The following is a 13,572-nucleotide window of genomic DNA, read 5'->3' as shown; positions in this document are numbered from 1 at the left end:
GCCGCCATGATAGCTCACCAGGCACCACGAGCGCACATCCAACACGCACCATGCGCGCCTCTTACACTTCGCTGCCATAGCCTGCCATGGCGCATGTGAAGGTTGAGAACAATGGCAGACGCACCTTCCCAACCGCCCGCGACACGGCGCCTGCCCCCGCAGGACGGCCCCTACATCCTCCGCAAGCTCGTCGCAAACCTCCCGCTGTCCGCTGATGGCCCATCTACAGACGTGCGCATCACGTGTGTAGAGGTGTGGAATGGCAACCTCTATGTTGGCACCTCCGCCGCCGAGATCATCCATTTCGTCCTCCTGCCGCCCGAGACCGACGATCCCTCCGAAGAGCCCACGGCCATCATCGCCTCACGACTAGAACCGCCCCATAATGACAGCAATGGGCCCGGTGTGCAGCAGATTCTCCTGCTCCCCAAAATCAGCAAGGCCTGCGTGCTGTGCAACAATACCCTCTCTATATACTCGCTACCCGAGCTGAGCCCCGACTCGACTTTCAAGCCGATAGGATGTCTGTGGGTTGGAGGTGTCGACTTGAACGACGACATCGAAGGTTCTGCTGAGGATGGCGTAGTAGTCGTCATCGGCCTCAAGAAGCGCCTGCGACTGGTGCAGATATCCGAGAACTCGCCCCCGAAAGCGATCAAGGCGATTGAATACGGAGGCTGTCTGGTCTCTGTCCGCCGAGACACGTTCTCATGCGCTGCTGATGCGCATTCATATGCCCTGTTGGACGTTGTACATCAACAGAAGATAGGCCTGTTTCCAATCTCTTCCTTGGATCCAGACGCCGGCGATATTGGCGGAGCCGCTGAGCATCTGGCGACTGTGCCAAATGCGCCATCTAGGAGCGTTTCCTCCGCTTCGCATCCACAAGCTCCCGAAGAGCACCGCGGCCATTCTCGAAGTACAAGTTTGAATGTGCTTGGGCTAGGCGGTCCTTCAAGAACAGCAAGCCCACGGGCTCCGGCTCAACGCTATGGTTTCGACGTGCCCCAATCACTTTCTCGCGACATGTCACCGGCTCCGTCACGCTCGCCTGGCCGAGCCGCCATGGGTGGAGAAGGCGAAAGAGCGTCTAGCCAGTCTCGAGGCGGCGCAACTTCACCGGATAAACCTTTACCACCAGCTCCAACCGAAGAAGAGAGACCACAACCCGAAGAGCCACTGCTTCCACGACCGCCGCCCTTCATTCCTTTGAGACCCCACGTCGCATCACCAAACCCAAACGAGTTTCTGTTGACAGTCGGCACTACACCTTCCGACCAAGGAGTCGGCATGTTCGTAAACCTCGATGGAGATATGTGCAGAGGTAGCATACAGTTCAGTAGCTATCCTGATGCGATTGCTGTAGACGGTGCGGGCATAGATTTCTCGGCCTCTATGGGTCAGGGCATGAACTCTGAGGAAGGTTACGTCTTGGCCGTTGTACATCGAGAGGCGGAAGGTAGTATGACCTACGGTGTTGAGATTCAGCGATGGGATGTGGACCCCAGTGCTGGAGAAGTTGACAAGCACTGGCTCAACTTCAGCCCGCTTGGCCTGCCAGTTCAGACCAAAGGCTCACATATCTCGATGCCTATAGGTATGCGCACTGTAGTGCAGCCTTACGATCTAGTAATTTCGGAAGTAGGGGCGAAACTGACCGTCAGGAAGTTGCAGCTTGCTTCATCTGAGGGAGCGGCGAGAGAGTCCAATGAAGTCGAGAAGCGCCAAGCAAATGCTGACCGCGAGTTTGCGGAGCGCCTGTCCAAGTTACAGTCACAGACTGTCGTCTGGGCCGGAGACCAGATATGGTGGACAGTACGAAACCCTCTAGTGACCCGATTGGATTCACGAATCGAAGCAGCCCAGTATGCGCTTATTGGAGATGCGACACGCATCCAGCCTGACAGAAGAGTCATAGAAACCATCCTAGGCGATATCCGCGGACAAGAGCCGCGCAACGAGTCTGAATACCTTAGTCTCATATACATTCGTCAAAAGGCCTCGCTTATGCTCTTTATGGACGTGGTTCTGCGTACCAAAACGAACATCATCATATTCGAAAATGAGAAGCGTATCACCGAACAAGCGCTCATCGAAGGTGAAATAGATCCGCGGGTTGTCCTGAGCCTGATGCCAATCCTCAATCAAGAAGTCGTCCAAGGCTCAGACGGTATACAAATTTATGGCGGCATCACGACGCTGGTAGAGCACTTCTTGCAACAACACGATCTCTCGACCATGCCAACGAATGTCAATGGCCCCTTTGGTGACAATCTGTTGCATTTTGTAAAGCGGTACCTTCAATTTTGGAAGAAGCGGAAAGGGATGGCAAGTGTAACAAACGATCCAACCGTGTTCAAAACTGTCGATGCAGCATTGCTTCACATCCTCCTACTTCTAGACCAAGGAAGTCCAAAGGGTACTTCCAGCCCCGGTGCCCATCGAGCAGAACTGTACGAACTGGTCGATAAGGAAGTAGAGTGCTTCGATCGCGCTGTTGAGCTGTTGGAACAGTTCAAGCGTCTCTTCCTGCTCAGTCGTTTGTACCAAGGCAACTGCAAGGCTTCCGTCAAGGCGTCACATGTGCTGGCGACCTGGAAACGGATCCTGGAGGGTGAGGAAGACAAGGGAGGCGAACTTGTAGATGGCGAGCATAAGGTGCGCGACTATCTACGAAAGATTCGCGATCAAGCTCTGGTAGAAGAATACGGCGCATGGCTAGCGAATAGGAATCCAAAGCTGGGCGTTCAAGTCTTTGCGGACGATCAGAGTAGAGTCAGGTTTGATCCTACTCGAGCTGTCGCTCTGCTCAGAGACAAGGCACCAGGCGCTGTCAAAGAGTACCTGGAGTATCTTGTCTTTGGCCAGAAAAAAGTATGCCCCTCAGCACAGACTTACTCGCTTTACTAACACGATCCTCAGCACCCCGAGTACGTAAACGAACTAATCGCCTTCTACCTCTCCACCGTAATCACCGAACTCGAAAGCACCCCCTCATCCCGCGCCACCCTCTCCCAAAGCTACGAAACCTACCGCATCCTCGAACCCCCGAAACCAACCTACTTCTCCTTCATAACCGACAACGCCCTCGACGCAGAATGGTGGCACGCACGCATCCGCCTGTTGCAACTCCTCAGCGAAACCTCGTCCTACGACGTACATACCGTTCTATCCCGGCTGCAGCCCTACAGCCAAGAACTAGTCTCCGAAATGATCATCCTAAACGGCCGGCAAGAGCGCCACGAAGAAGCGCTCAAATTGCTCACGCACGGTCTGGGCGATTACAACACAGCAATCAGCTACTGCCTCTACGGCTACGCGTCTATCCACCGTCGCGCCACCCCCGGCGCACCACCCGTGTCGCACAGCCAAATCCCCACGCGCGCAGAACAATCACGCATGTTTGGCCACCTCCTCAGAGAATTTCTCCAGATAGAAGATCTGTCGCAAAGGGTGGAGCGCACCTCTGAACTCCTAGAGCGCTTTGGGGGCTGGCTTGATGTTGCTGATGTGTTGGCGATTGTGCCTGATGAGTGGAGTGTTGATGTTTTTAGCGGGTTTTTGATACAGGCGTTGAGGAAGTTGGTGAGGGATAAGGCGGAGAGCGATGTTGTGAGGGCGCTAAGTGATGCGCAGAATAGTCAGGCTAGTTGTGAGTTGGTGGAGAAGAGGGAGGAGGGTGGGGCGCGGTTTGAGAGGGTGGAGGGGGATTTGGGGAGGGATGGGGTTATGTAGGGTATAGCGTTTAGGTTACAGTCGACTAGATTTAGCTGTGCGAAGCTGGCACGGGTGTTTAAGGAACTACAACCGTATTACAATATATGGCAATTTTGTGTAGTTTGAAGAACTGAGATGATGTTTTGACGCATATACCTGAAAGCCCACTCAACACCGGCTCGCGCCTGCCTCGCGACGGTCTTGGCATTCTCACACCCGGAGGCACGAGCAACGCCGGAGCATAGCCACCAACGTCTCTCACTTCTCTTGCTTACTCAACTCAACTTCATTTCGATTTCATCACCCAGACAGCACTCATAATCGCTTGCTTACATCATGCAGCGCCGGATGGTGAGTGCCATCAATTTTTGCATCGTGTTCTCCGATTTGGCGCTAACGGTGGCAGCTCACGAAAGATGAGGAGGCCTCAGCGCAGAGTGAGGATCTAGAGGTGCGCCGCGAGGATCAAGAGAAGATCAACAAGTTCAGTTCGCTGCATCAAAAAGAGGAGCTTCTCGAAGAGGAGCTGAGGGCAAAGATTGTACGGTTCAAACCACCGCATTCGATCTGCACTCGGTCTAACAACAGCGCAGAAGGAGAAGGAAGATCTGGAGGAGATCTCAGGCGAACTCGAGCTGGTCGATGAGGAGGAGAAAGTACCGTAAGTTTCTTGCGATGAGCTGCGAGATGGCTCGTCATTAAACATAGCCCGAGCATCAACAAGCTAATCACAACCACAGATACAAAGTCGGCGATTGCTTCGTCTCATTACCCCAACCGCAGGTCCTTGAGCTTCTGGGTTCGTCAACAGAGACCATTGACAGCGAGGTAGAAGCACTCAAGGCCAAGCTAGAAGGTATCCAAGAAGAGATGGGAGAGCTGAAGAAGGCACTCTACGGCCGCTTTGGTCGCAGCATCAACCTCGAGACATAGGCGATGCATACGCTGTAGACTTGCAGCGATAGTTCGCCGACGGAGATACATGCAACAAGAATCGAGAATCAACACACGTCCCAGTCTGAAATCGCATTCCGAGATGGATCGAATTCCGAATCGGCGTTCCATAATTCCTAACGCATACCGTCGGACTTTACTAATCCGCAGACCGAAGACATGGTAATCTGAGTCAAACGCGCATTCCCTGCCTTGCAAAACGAAAGAAGATAACGTACGTGACTCATTACAGGTCAATTATCAAACAATGCACCGAGTTCCACTTGGAGAGCCGCGCATCGGTAAGTTTGCCGATGCATAATAACGTCTTGTTCCCCGTCGGGCCTCGTAGGGCGCACGCAGCTAAACGGTACCCGTCATGCATTCGTAAGTTAAGCCCCGCCTACTCTGCATGCGGTAACGGCTACGATCGACAAACCAGGTAGACGTGCAGCCACGAAAATTATTGATCAGGGGAATTGTGGCGCCTACTTAAACACCTCGGATGGCTAACCCAAGTGCGCGGGGTCGCGCAGTATACTACCCAAGTAGTCTGTTACTACCCGTTTTCCTTCTCTAACTGCATTCGCAAAGTCATCCGTTTTGCTTCCTTGAACCTCAAATTGCTGGAAAGCAAGGCGCGTCATCCTTACGGGTAATCATTTCAGCATGGAGAGTGCAGATCTGGAACGAACTTATTCCCGGGAACAACAAGGCTTAGGGCCGGGTCATGAGGCCATTACCTCACCAGTCGCTCTTGTCCGCAGTTTTACTTCGAAGAGTCAGAGAAGTACGACGAGTCGACAGAGTTCAAGAAATCGCTGTACGCATAACTTCGTCTTACTGCGATGTTGGGGGTGTGGGTTACTAACGGGTCAACATAGCCGGTGCTATAGAGAGCTCGCGTGCTGCGCGACTGAGGGAACTTGAGAAAGACGTCGGTAGATCTGACGATACAGAGAAGGAGGATGCGATTGAGAAGGTTGCGTCGAGGACACCTTCAACGTTGAGTTCGCATGGACGATCGAATTCGCCGTCGCTGGCGTCGAGTGTTCACGATGGACATGCCAGTGGGAGACGTGTTATCCGCTTTGAAGATGGAGATCCTGAGAATCCTAATAACTGGGGTCGCGTGAGTTGAACAATGGAGAATTGAGCCCAGGAAGGACTAACAAGTATTCCAGTGGAAGAAGATCTACGCCCTCGTCGTTGCTATCATGAGTGGTAAGCCACCCTAATGCCCTCTGACAATGACACAGCTAAATAATCAAAAGTCATGAACAGCACCATGACCTCCAGTCTAGCAGCCGGAGCCACAGCCCCAATATCCCGCCATTTCAACCAAACCAACGAGTACGTGCTCATCCTTCCTACATCCATGTACCTAGTCGGCTACGCATGCGGTCCCATGCTCTGGGGCCCTCTCTCAGAATCCTACGGCCGCAAAGGAACCATGGTAATCTCGTTTGCCTTTTTCACAATCTTCTCTATCGCTTCGGCCCTCTCGCCGAACTTCGCTTCGCTCGTCATATTCAGGTTGTTGGTGGGCGTGGGAGGGAGTTGCGCGATTAGTGTTGTCGGCGGGATATGTGCGGATATCTATCACAATCCTAAGTATCGGGGGAGGAGTATGGCGATTTTCATGGTATGTGGCTCCTATCCCCTTCCTCCTAATGGCCTCTAGCAGAAGGAAGGAAACCTAATCAGAGTATAACAGGCAGCAACAACATTCGGACCCATCCTCGGACCCCCAATATCAGGCTTCATCAGCGTAATATCCTGGAGCTGGGCCTTTTGGATCGGAGTCATACTTGCCGGAGCAACATGGCCGCTCTTCTACTTCTTCGACGAAACATACGGTCCCACGATCCTAAAGCGGCGCGCAAAGCGACTACGCAAGGAGACGGGTAATGAGAATATCATTGCGCCACTTGAATTGGAGAAGACGGATTTGAACCACATCGTCACCGTCATCCTGACTAGGCCACTACGAATGATCTGCTTTGAACCTCTCGTGCTGTTCACGTGCTTGTATCTAAGTTACGCCTGTAAGTCAAGCCTTCCCCCACCATCCCTGCACAAACCCATCTCCTTACTAACCCCCACCCCCAAAGATGCCATATTCTACATATTCCTACAATCCTACCCCATAATCTTCACCGGCATCTACCACTTCAACGCCGGCGAAACAGGCCTCGCCTTCCTTCCCATCGGCGTCGGCGCCCTCATCTCCGCTGGCATCTACTTGTCGTGGGACTGGTACTTGGCTCGCGCTCAACGCCTCAATCGCCCTTGGTCGCGCAACGAAGAGATGCGGAGGCTGCCCTTGGCGTGCATCGCTGGTCCTTTCTTCGTTATCAGCGCGTTCTGGCTAGGCTGGACGAGTAGAGAGAGTATTCACTGGATTGTGCCCACGCTCGCGGGTATACTGTTTGGAATGGGATATCTGTGTCTTTTCATGGCTTTACTCAACTATCTAGTCGATGCATACGAAGTCTTCGCTGCGAGTGCGATGGCGGCAGCGAGTTTATCGCGGTCGTCATTTGGGGCTGTGTTGCCTTTTGCAGCGAAACCGATGTATAGGACTATGGGCGTGGCTTGGGCGACTAGTCTACTGGGGTTCTTCAGTTTGGCGCTGTGTGTTGTGCCCTTTGTTTTTGTGAGGTGGGGTGGTAGAATGAGAGATCGAAGCCAGTTTTGTCAGTATCTGAGGAGGAAGAAGAGGGAGGAGGAGAAGGAGCAGGAGAAGGAGAGGGAGGGGTTGAGAAAGAAGAGGGTTATGGTGAAGCCTAATGAGTTTAAGGGGAAGGAGGATGTATAGGATCAGGTTTTGAGTCTGATTGCGATACGGTAGAAATCGGTATAGCTAAACTCAAAGATCATCCAGCATGTACCCCCTCCTCTTCTCAGGCTGAGCCTTGATAACCCAGCTATGCAGGACAATCTCATGCCACTGCACCCTCTCCGCATTCTGCATGCGAAACACCGGCTCCCTCTCAACCACAAACTCTTTGCCTTTCCTAGGCCCAATGCGCGGTAGCAAGAAGCGAAAAGAGACCCAGTACACGATGCAGCATGTCAGCATTATCCACGACAACAATCCCGTCGCGTACCAAGGAAGCCCGGGAATGATGTCGTGAACGTCAAGGTCTGAGTATTGAAACGGCGGTATCCAGACTGCGACTAAGGGGAAGCCGCCCGCGATAGCGTAGATCAGAGCAGCGGTGACACTCAGCCAGGTTGGGAGAGGCGATTTGAGAGACCACTTCGTGAAGAAGCGAAGATACAACATGCCGACTGCCATGATGAACGTGGGGATGATGTCGACGAGGTACACGTACAGGTTTGCGAGGATCCTGTACGCAGACGAGGGCTTCATGGGCCAGGTTACCAGTATGAGAAACACGGCGCATACCCAGTGGAGAAATAACGCGCCTAGCGGAGTGGGCTCAGACTGGCTGGAATGGTGTTTTTCGCGGTATTTGCGAAAGAGAATGCGGTTCTCGCCGAAGAACTTGGCGAATGGTAGAACGCCTTCTTTCGCTATTTCTTGTTTGGCGCGGGCAAGCGTGAAGGTCATGCCGATGACATTGCCGAAGCTGTTGATGGTCGTGAAGATGGCGAGGATTGCAGAAGCGTGTTTGGGGCCGATGACGTTGTTGAGGAAAGCGAGGGCTACGTCGGTAGATGTAAGTTGTTGCTCTTTGCTGACTACAATCATCTGAGTGCGTCAGCGAAGATCTGGGAACTGACTATGTGGCTACCTACGTAGCTGACATTGACGAGCATGTATAAGATGCAGATCATCCCGAGAGCAATGATAATGCCTTTGGGAAAGTTCTTGCGTGGTCTGTGGACCTCGCAGAGTATCTGAGTATGCGTAAGTGTAGGTCGATGGATCGTCAGACTGATTAAGACTTACATAGTTGGCTTGGTTGTACCCCCCATAGGCGTAAAAGACCGCTAGCATGCCTTGCGTATAGCTGTCGGCGTTTCCGTGCGTCCGCGCAAATGAATTCTTGTATCCCATATTGGCTGTTGCGTGATTCGTATGCGCGACACCGGCCAATACACATATCGCCATGATGGGGAACACACAAAGAATGGCGATCTTAACAACGACGATGACGTTGTTGAGAAGGATACCCCCACGTCGAGTGAACGCGTGCAAGAAGCATGGAAGCGTTACTGCCATTATCGCGAGACATCGTGCCGCGGCATCCTTGGCTGCACCTCTATCGGAACCTGGAGAGCCTATTATGTCGTCGCCGAAAGTCAATGCGTTGGCTGCGCTCGAAGCAATGATCACGTAGTTGACTGCGTAGAAAGAAAAGACGAAGAACTTGGGTCGCTTGATGAGGTAGTTCACCTAGTCGCGGTCAGCCGTGTATCAGTGGCAGGCTTGCAATTCTGCACTCACGTAGTTCATGTCTCCACCATTGCGTACAACCGGCACTCTTTCGCCATCAATTGAATGCCGAGGTGTAGTCAAGCCGAACTCGATGTACAATATAGAACCCGCGATGGCTGCAAGCCCACCGAAAGCCCAAAAGCAAAGCGTGATTCCCGAGCTCTCGGTGGCCTGCATAACGGTCCATGGTGTTCGGAATATGCCAGTACCGATGACTTGCTGGAGTATGAAGGCCACTACTGAGAAGAGACCTAGAGGATTCGGCGTGCTTTTCGTAGCGACAACATCTTTGTCGTTCAAAGCCTCGAGGTATGCGCGGTCTTCTTCGTCTAAGCACAGGCTGCGATCTCCCGATTGGACGCTAAATGATTCGTCCATCGTTCGGTACTGAGCATCGATTTGAAGCTGGTGAAGCTCAGGAATCTGGTTGGATAAGTAGTACCTAGCTACAGTAGTGACTGTCCAGCAAGAAGCCGGTAATGGTATCTGAATGACTTATCCCTTGAGTTTCATGCATTAGTTATCACCCGGCAGAAGAGCTAGTCTTCGAAGCCCTTGCTCAGAGTTTTGCTCTTTCCGTCGGGTTTCAAAGCCTTCGCACCGCGAAGCTGCGACTCCTTACTTAACGATACTTGCCATGTGAACAGCAGCCACTAACACGAGGTCGCTTCGAAATTCAATAGAAAGCCACTTTGCGTAGGAGTGCAAGGCTAAATCCGAAAGTGAACAAAGCATCGCTTGCCACAGTTGAGGAGATGCAGGGGATGCGCGAGGAAGGGATGCGCGTGTGCCAGATCACGGCAGACAGCTCCTTAGGTATCGTCGTCGGTCCCTAGCCTGCATCTTCTCAAAGCATTGCAACTGTCGGTAACATGCCGTGGGATTTCGGTGTACTCAGCTTTGTTTGCGGTGCCATCAAATTATCGTGGATCATATACGAGAAGGGGTTCACGGAGGAGAAGTCGCTGCGTTTGTCCTCCCAGCCACCCCACCCACGTTCCGCGCTAACCGTATTGTTTTAGCGCGACGGTATCTTGAGTTTGGCGACGCGTTGTTCCGGCTGCACTGGAGTCTCAACACCATCGAATCCATCGTCAGAACCGCGAACACCGGCTTAGAAAACGAAAGGCTCGAGAGCTATGGACCTGAACTATATGATACCACAGCGCTGATCGATATCGTGGGCAACTTCCGCTTGACGCTGGAACAGTGTCAGCAGTTGCTCAATGACGTCAGCAAATTTCGTACTGGCAAAGACGGCTTCATCACCAACATCATCTACAACCTGAATACGGATGCGCAGGTCAGAGATTTGACTGAGCGTTTGAAATATCACAGCGTCAAGATTGGTCTCGTTCTCGACGCGTTCAACATTCATGTCCAAACACAGCTGCGGGATCTCCACAATGAACAACACCAAGACCTGGCGGAGCGAATTCAGGAGCTGAAGCACATACTTGTTGCTGGCCGCAATTCAAGCACCGATACGTATCACCAGGTTCTCAAGCGCGATATAGAAGTTCCTGTCGAGCTTGCCGAGCGCTTCACAGCGGAGTTACAGCAACGTTCCTTATTGCATACGTTTGACTGGGAGAAAACATCTGACGGGCCGCAAGTATCAGTCAGAGAAGGCCTAGAAGCCTTTTGCAACCATTTTAATGGCGTCTATACAGATGGAGATGCGACATCATATCTTCGCCTTCTCAAAAGCATATGGCTAATGGACAAGATTAGGGAAGGACACGATTGGTCGAGTATTCAAAGCTCGAATCCAGGCGGTCTCTACGATAGGTGCATCAGGGAAATGGATCGACGACTTCGCATAGAGTGCGCTCGAATCGCCAGCAGTCCAATCGCGCGCCCCCGACTATCTACCATCATGCGGTCTCCCAAGGAAATGCTTGCTATATGGCCGAGACCTATCTCCATTAACGATAACGCGCACGAAACGAACCTTGGAGTTCTTCTAGACATCTCGCTTGTCTCCGGTACGCAGACACATGCCTTTCGCGTAGTGCGTAACATGGATGGGACATTGGGAGTGGAAGATACCACCACGATTTCAACATCATGCACTGGCGGCAGTTCCAGGGACAGAGTAACACAAAGACTCAACCTTGACCCAAGGAAGATTTTCCTGGTCCCTGTGTATGCAATACCAAAAGTTCCAGGCTCGCAAGATGCTTCTTGTAGCGTAAAGCTGCAGAGCTCGCCTGATGACACAAATGGCCTGACTCCCGAGTTTCGCTCATGTGCCGACTTGTTCAGATTGCAACACCTCATTACGGGCTACAGATGCGTACATCAAAGGTGGGTAGCTAATAGCCTACCAAACTTGTCGCGCAAGCAGCACTTAAACTCTATGCTTGCATGAGACTGACACGTTTGAAGGAGAACTGTGATAGTCACATCCCTTGTGAAAGGGCAGGGCTTCCCAACGAACAGTGGCGCATCCGAACGTAGACCAAGCAAGACCACCGACGTACTGGCTGAGATAGGAAACATACAGTTGTGGCAGAAAGCTTCTTTCGAAAAGAGACCTGCGTCCCAACACCAATACAGCAGGTCGTCAGAAGACCTGTTAAATTCTTCAGAAACTGTATCGGGTGCATGGAGTCCTGAGCCACTCAGCGAACGGACTTTCACCTCGACGTCGAGCATCATGAGCAACATCTCCAGCGCTCATTCACAGGAAATATCCCTGGGCTCTGCAGTCAGGGCAGTACAATTGACACAACCAGAGCCACCGTTACTTGTGGTGTTTCTCAAGCAGCCAGATACAGGGCAGTTATCTTTTCTAGTCATTGAGCTCGACGAACGTACGAAGATCGAGCCAAAAAGCTGCGACTGTCGAAGCACCAAAGCCAGCTGTACAGTCAGTGTGCTAGAGCGATCTGGTACACCACTGCTAGCACGTCGTTTCTATGCGAAGAAGGGGCTCAACAGCTGGAATCTGGCGGCTGTCGGTGCACATTGGTCGTCATCTGACACGGGTGCGGTATGTGTGCGCGACATGTACTGGCTCCGGTTCGAGTTCTCGAACGACGCTGAGCGCAAGAAGTTTCATCAGAATGTCACTGATCTCGTTCGTATCTTCTCTGCAAGGATGAACGACTACCAGAGAGACTTAAGATCTGTCCGAGGAGCTCACATCATCTCACGACCAGGCTGAGAATGGTCGGCATTGCTCACTTCCTTCATCTATCGTATTTGTCAATTTTTAGTCTAATGTTAATAACGTTCCTTCGTCTCAATATCATGTAGTAGCAGTCTGTGGTGATGTTCGCTCACTTCCGATGATCTTGCTCAGCCCTCGTACTAGTTTGAGCCAAGAAAGCTTTTATAAGAGATCATGTTGCTAGATTATGTCTACGCTGCGACTACAAGTATATGCAACATACAAGAGAGACGCACGAAGTCGACGTCAGTCATATGAATGTCTCAGAAAATACAGCTTCCTCAATGCGAGCGATCTAGCGAATGCGGATTTAGGTTGATATTCGCACCTGACGCCCGGTGCTAGCGAATGCGACATGCTTGGCCTGCGCCACCGACCTCTCGCACTCGTCAACACTTCGCCAATACACTTGGCACTCTATGGTAGAGATGTGCAACATTCTTCATAAGAATGGCGTGGGCTTCGAAGCCAGAATTAGCGTATACATTGATGTACACACCAATACAGTTTTTATATAAGACCTTTCAAGGTCTTCAAGAACTAAGATCCGCACTTTCTTCACCTTACGATGACGGCACCCTCACAGACTGATCAGGAACACCAACCTGAGTTCATTGCAGATAGTACCATTGCGAATACCAGCAAAGAAGCATGGAAAACTAATGCGCGGCGATGGAGGTTTCTTCTACTGTTATTACCAGGCTTCTATACCGCGAGTATGGATCTGACTATAGTCGCGACAGCTCAACCGTTCATCGCGTCTCATTTCCGTGAGCACTCCTGCCAAGCACTGCCAGTATGCATGCTCACCATCGAGCAGAAGCTTTGAACCAGATAAGCTGGATCGGTACAGCCTTCACGCTCACAGACACCGCGTTCGTCCCCTTGTTCGGCCAACTAGCAGATGTCTTCGGGCGGCACGCAGCTCTGCAATCTGCCGTTACTATCATGACCCTGGGCGCCGTCCTTTGCGCAAGTGCACAAGTTTGGCCAGTCTTGGTGCTAGGTCGAGCGCTCCAGGGCGTGGGGACGGCAGGCATGTCTACATGCTCCCTCATCATCCTGGCGGATAATGTGTCTCTGAAGGAGCAAGCGTTTAACACAAGTATCTTCCACTTCTTGATTGGCATCGCGTATGCGACAGGGCCTTTGGTATGACTCTCAGCAGCCGGATATATCGTTACTAACGAGGTCTGCAGATCGGAGGCTACATGACGAATGTGCATTGGCGATATGTCTTTGTGCTCTTGTCCGCATTGAGCGCAATAAGCATCATCACTATTGCGTTCCTGCGACCTGATCTGAAGAAGGGGAGGTACTCGGTGGCTCATCC

The 13,572-nt window shown here is 52.0% G+C and overlaps 4 protein-coding genes across 4 annotated transcripts; 3 read left to right on the top strand and 1 right to left on the bottom strand.

Annotated features, from left to right (window-relative positions):
• Positions 1-111: 111 nt before the first annotated feature.
• Positions 112-3,735, top strand: J4E87_007792 (uncharacterized protein; the record flags this gene model as incomplete). The annotated part of the gene is made up of 2 exons (XM_049379385.1): positions 112-2,874; positions 2,923-3,735. 2 exons carry the CDS (start codon positions 112-114, stop codon positions 3,733-3,735), a joined length of 3,576 nt encoding a protein of 1,191 aa, XP_049230959.1.
• Positions 3,736-4,053: 318 nt separating this feature from the next.
• Positions 4,054-4,650, top strand: J4E87_007791 (uncharacterized protein; the record flags this gene model as incomplete). Its single annotated transcript, XM_049379384.1, has 4 exons — positions 4,054-4,068; positions 4,124-4,258; positions 4,311-4,378; positions 4,458-4,650. The coding sequence occupies 4 exons, from the start codon at positions 4,054-4,056 to the stop codon at positions 4,648-4,650; spliced, it is 411 nt and encodes a 136-aa protein (XP_049230958.1).
• Positions 4,651-5,867: 1,217 nt separating this feature from the next.
• J4E87_007790 (uncharacterized protein) lies at positions 5,868-7,471 on the top strand (the record flags this gene model as incomplete). Its single annotated transcript, XM_049379383.1, has 4 exons — positions 5,868-5,874; positions 5,925-6,295; positions 6,368-6,698; positions 6,765-7,471. The coding sequence occupies 4 exons, from the start codon at positions 5,868-5,870 to the stop codon at positions 7,469-7,471; spliced, it is 1,416 nt and encodes a 471-aa protein (XP_049230957.1).
• A 51-nt stretch (positions 7,472-7,522) lies between these two features.
• J4E87_007789 (uncharacterized protein) lies at positions 7,523-9,439 on the bottom strand (the record flags this gene model as incomplete). The annotated part of the gene is made up of 4 exons (XM_049379382.1): positions 7,523-7,670; positions 7,764-8,371; positions 8,573-9,019; positions 9,071-9,439. The coding sequence occupies 4 exons, from the start codon at positions 9,437-9,439 to the stop codon at positions 7,523-7,525; spliced, it is 1,572 nt and encodes a 523-aa protein (XP_049230956.1).
• Positions 9,440-13,572: the final 4,133 nt, after the last annotated feature.

Source organism: Alternaria ethzedia (genome assembly GCF_023757985.1).
Source record: "Alternaria ethzedia strain BMP 0044 chromosome Unknown scaffold_22, whole genome shotgun sequence".
Classification (NCBI taxonomy): Eukaryota; Fungi; Ascomycota; class Dothideomycetes; order Pleosporales; family Pleosporaceae; genus Alternaria; species Alternaria ethzedia.
The sequence above is the reverse complement of the archived record's forward strand: the minus strand, read 5'-3'. Positions and strand labels throughout refer to the sequence as shown.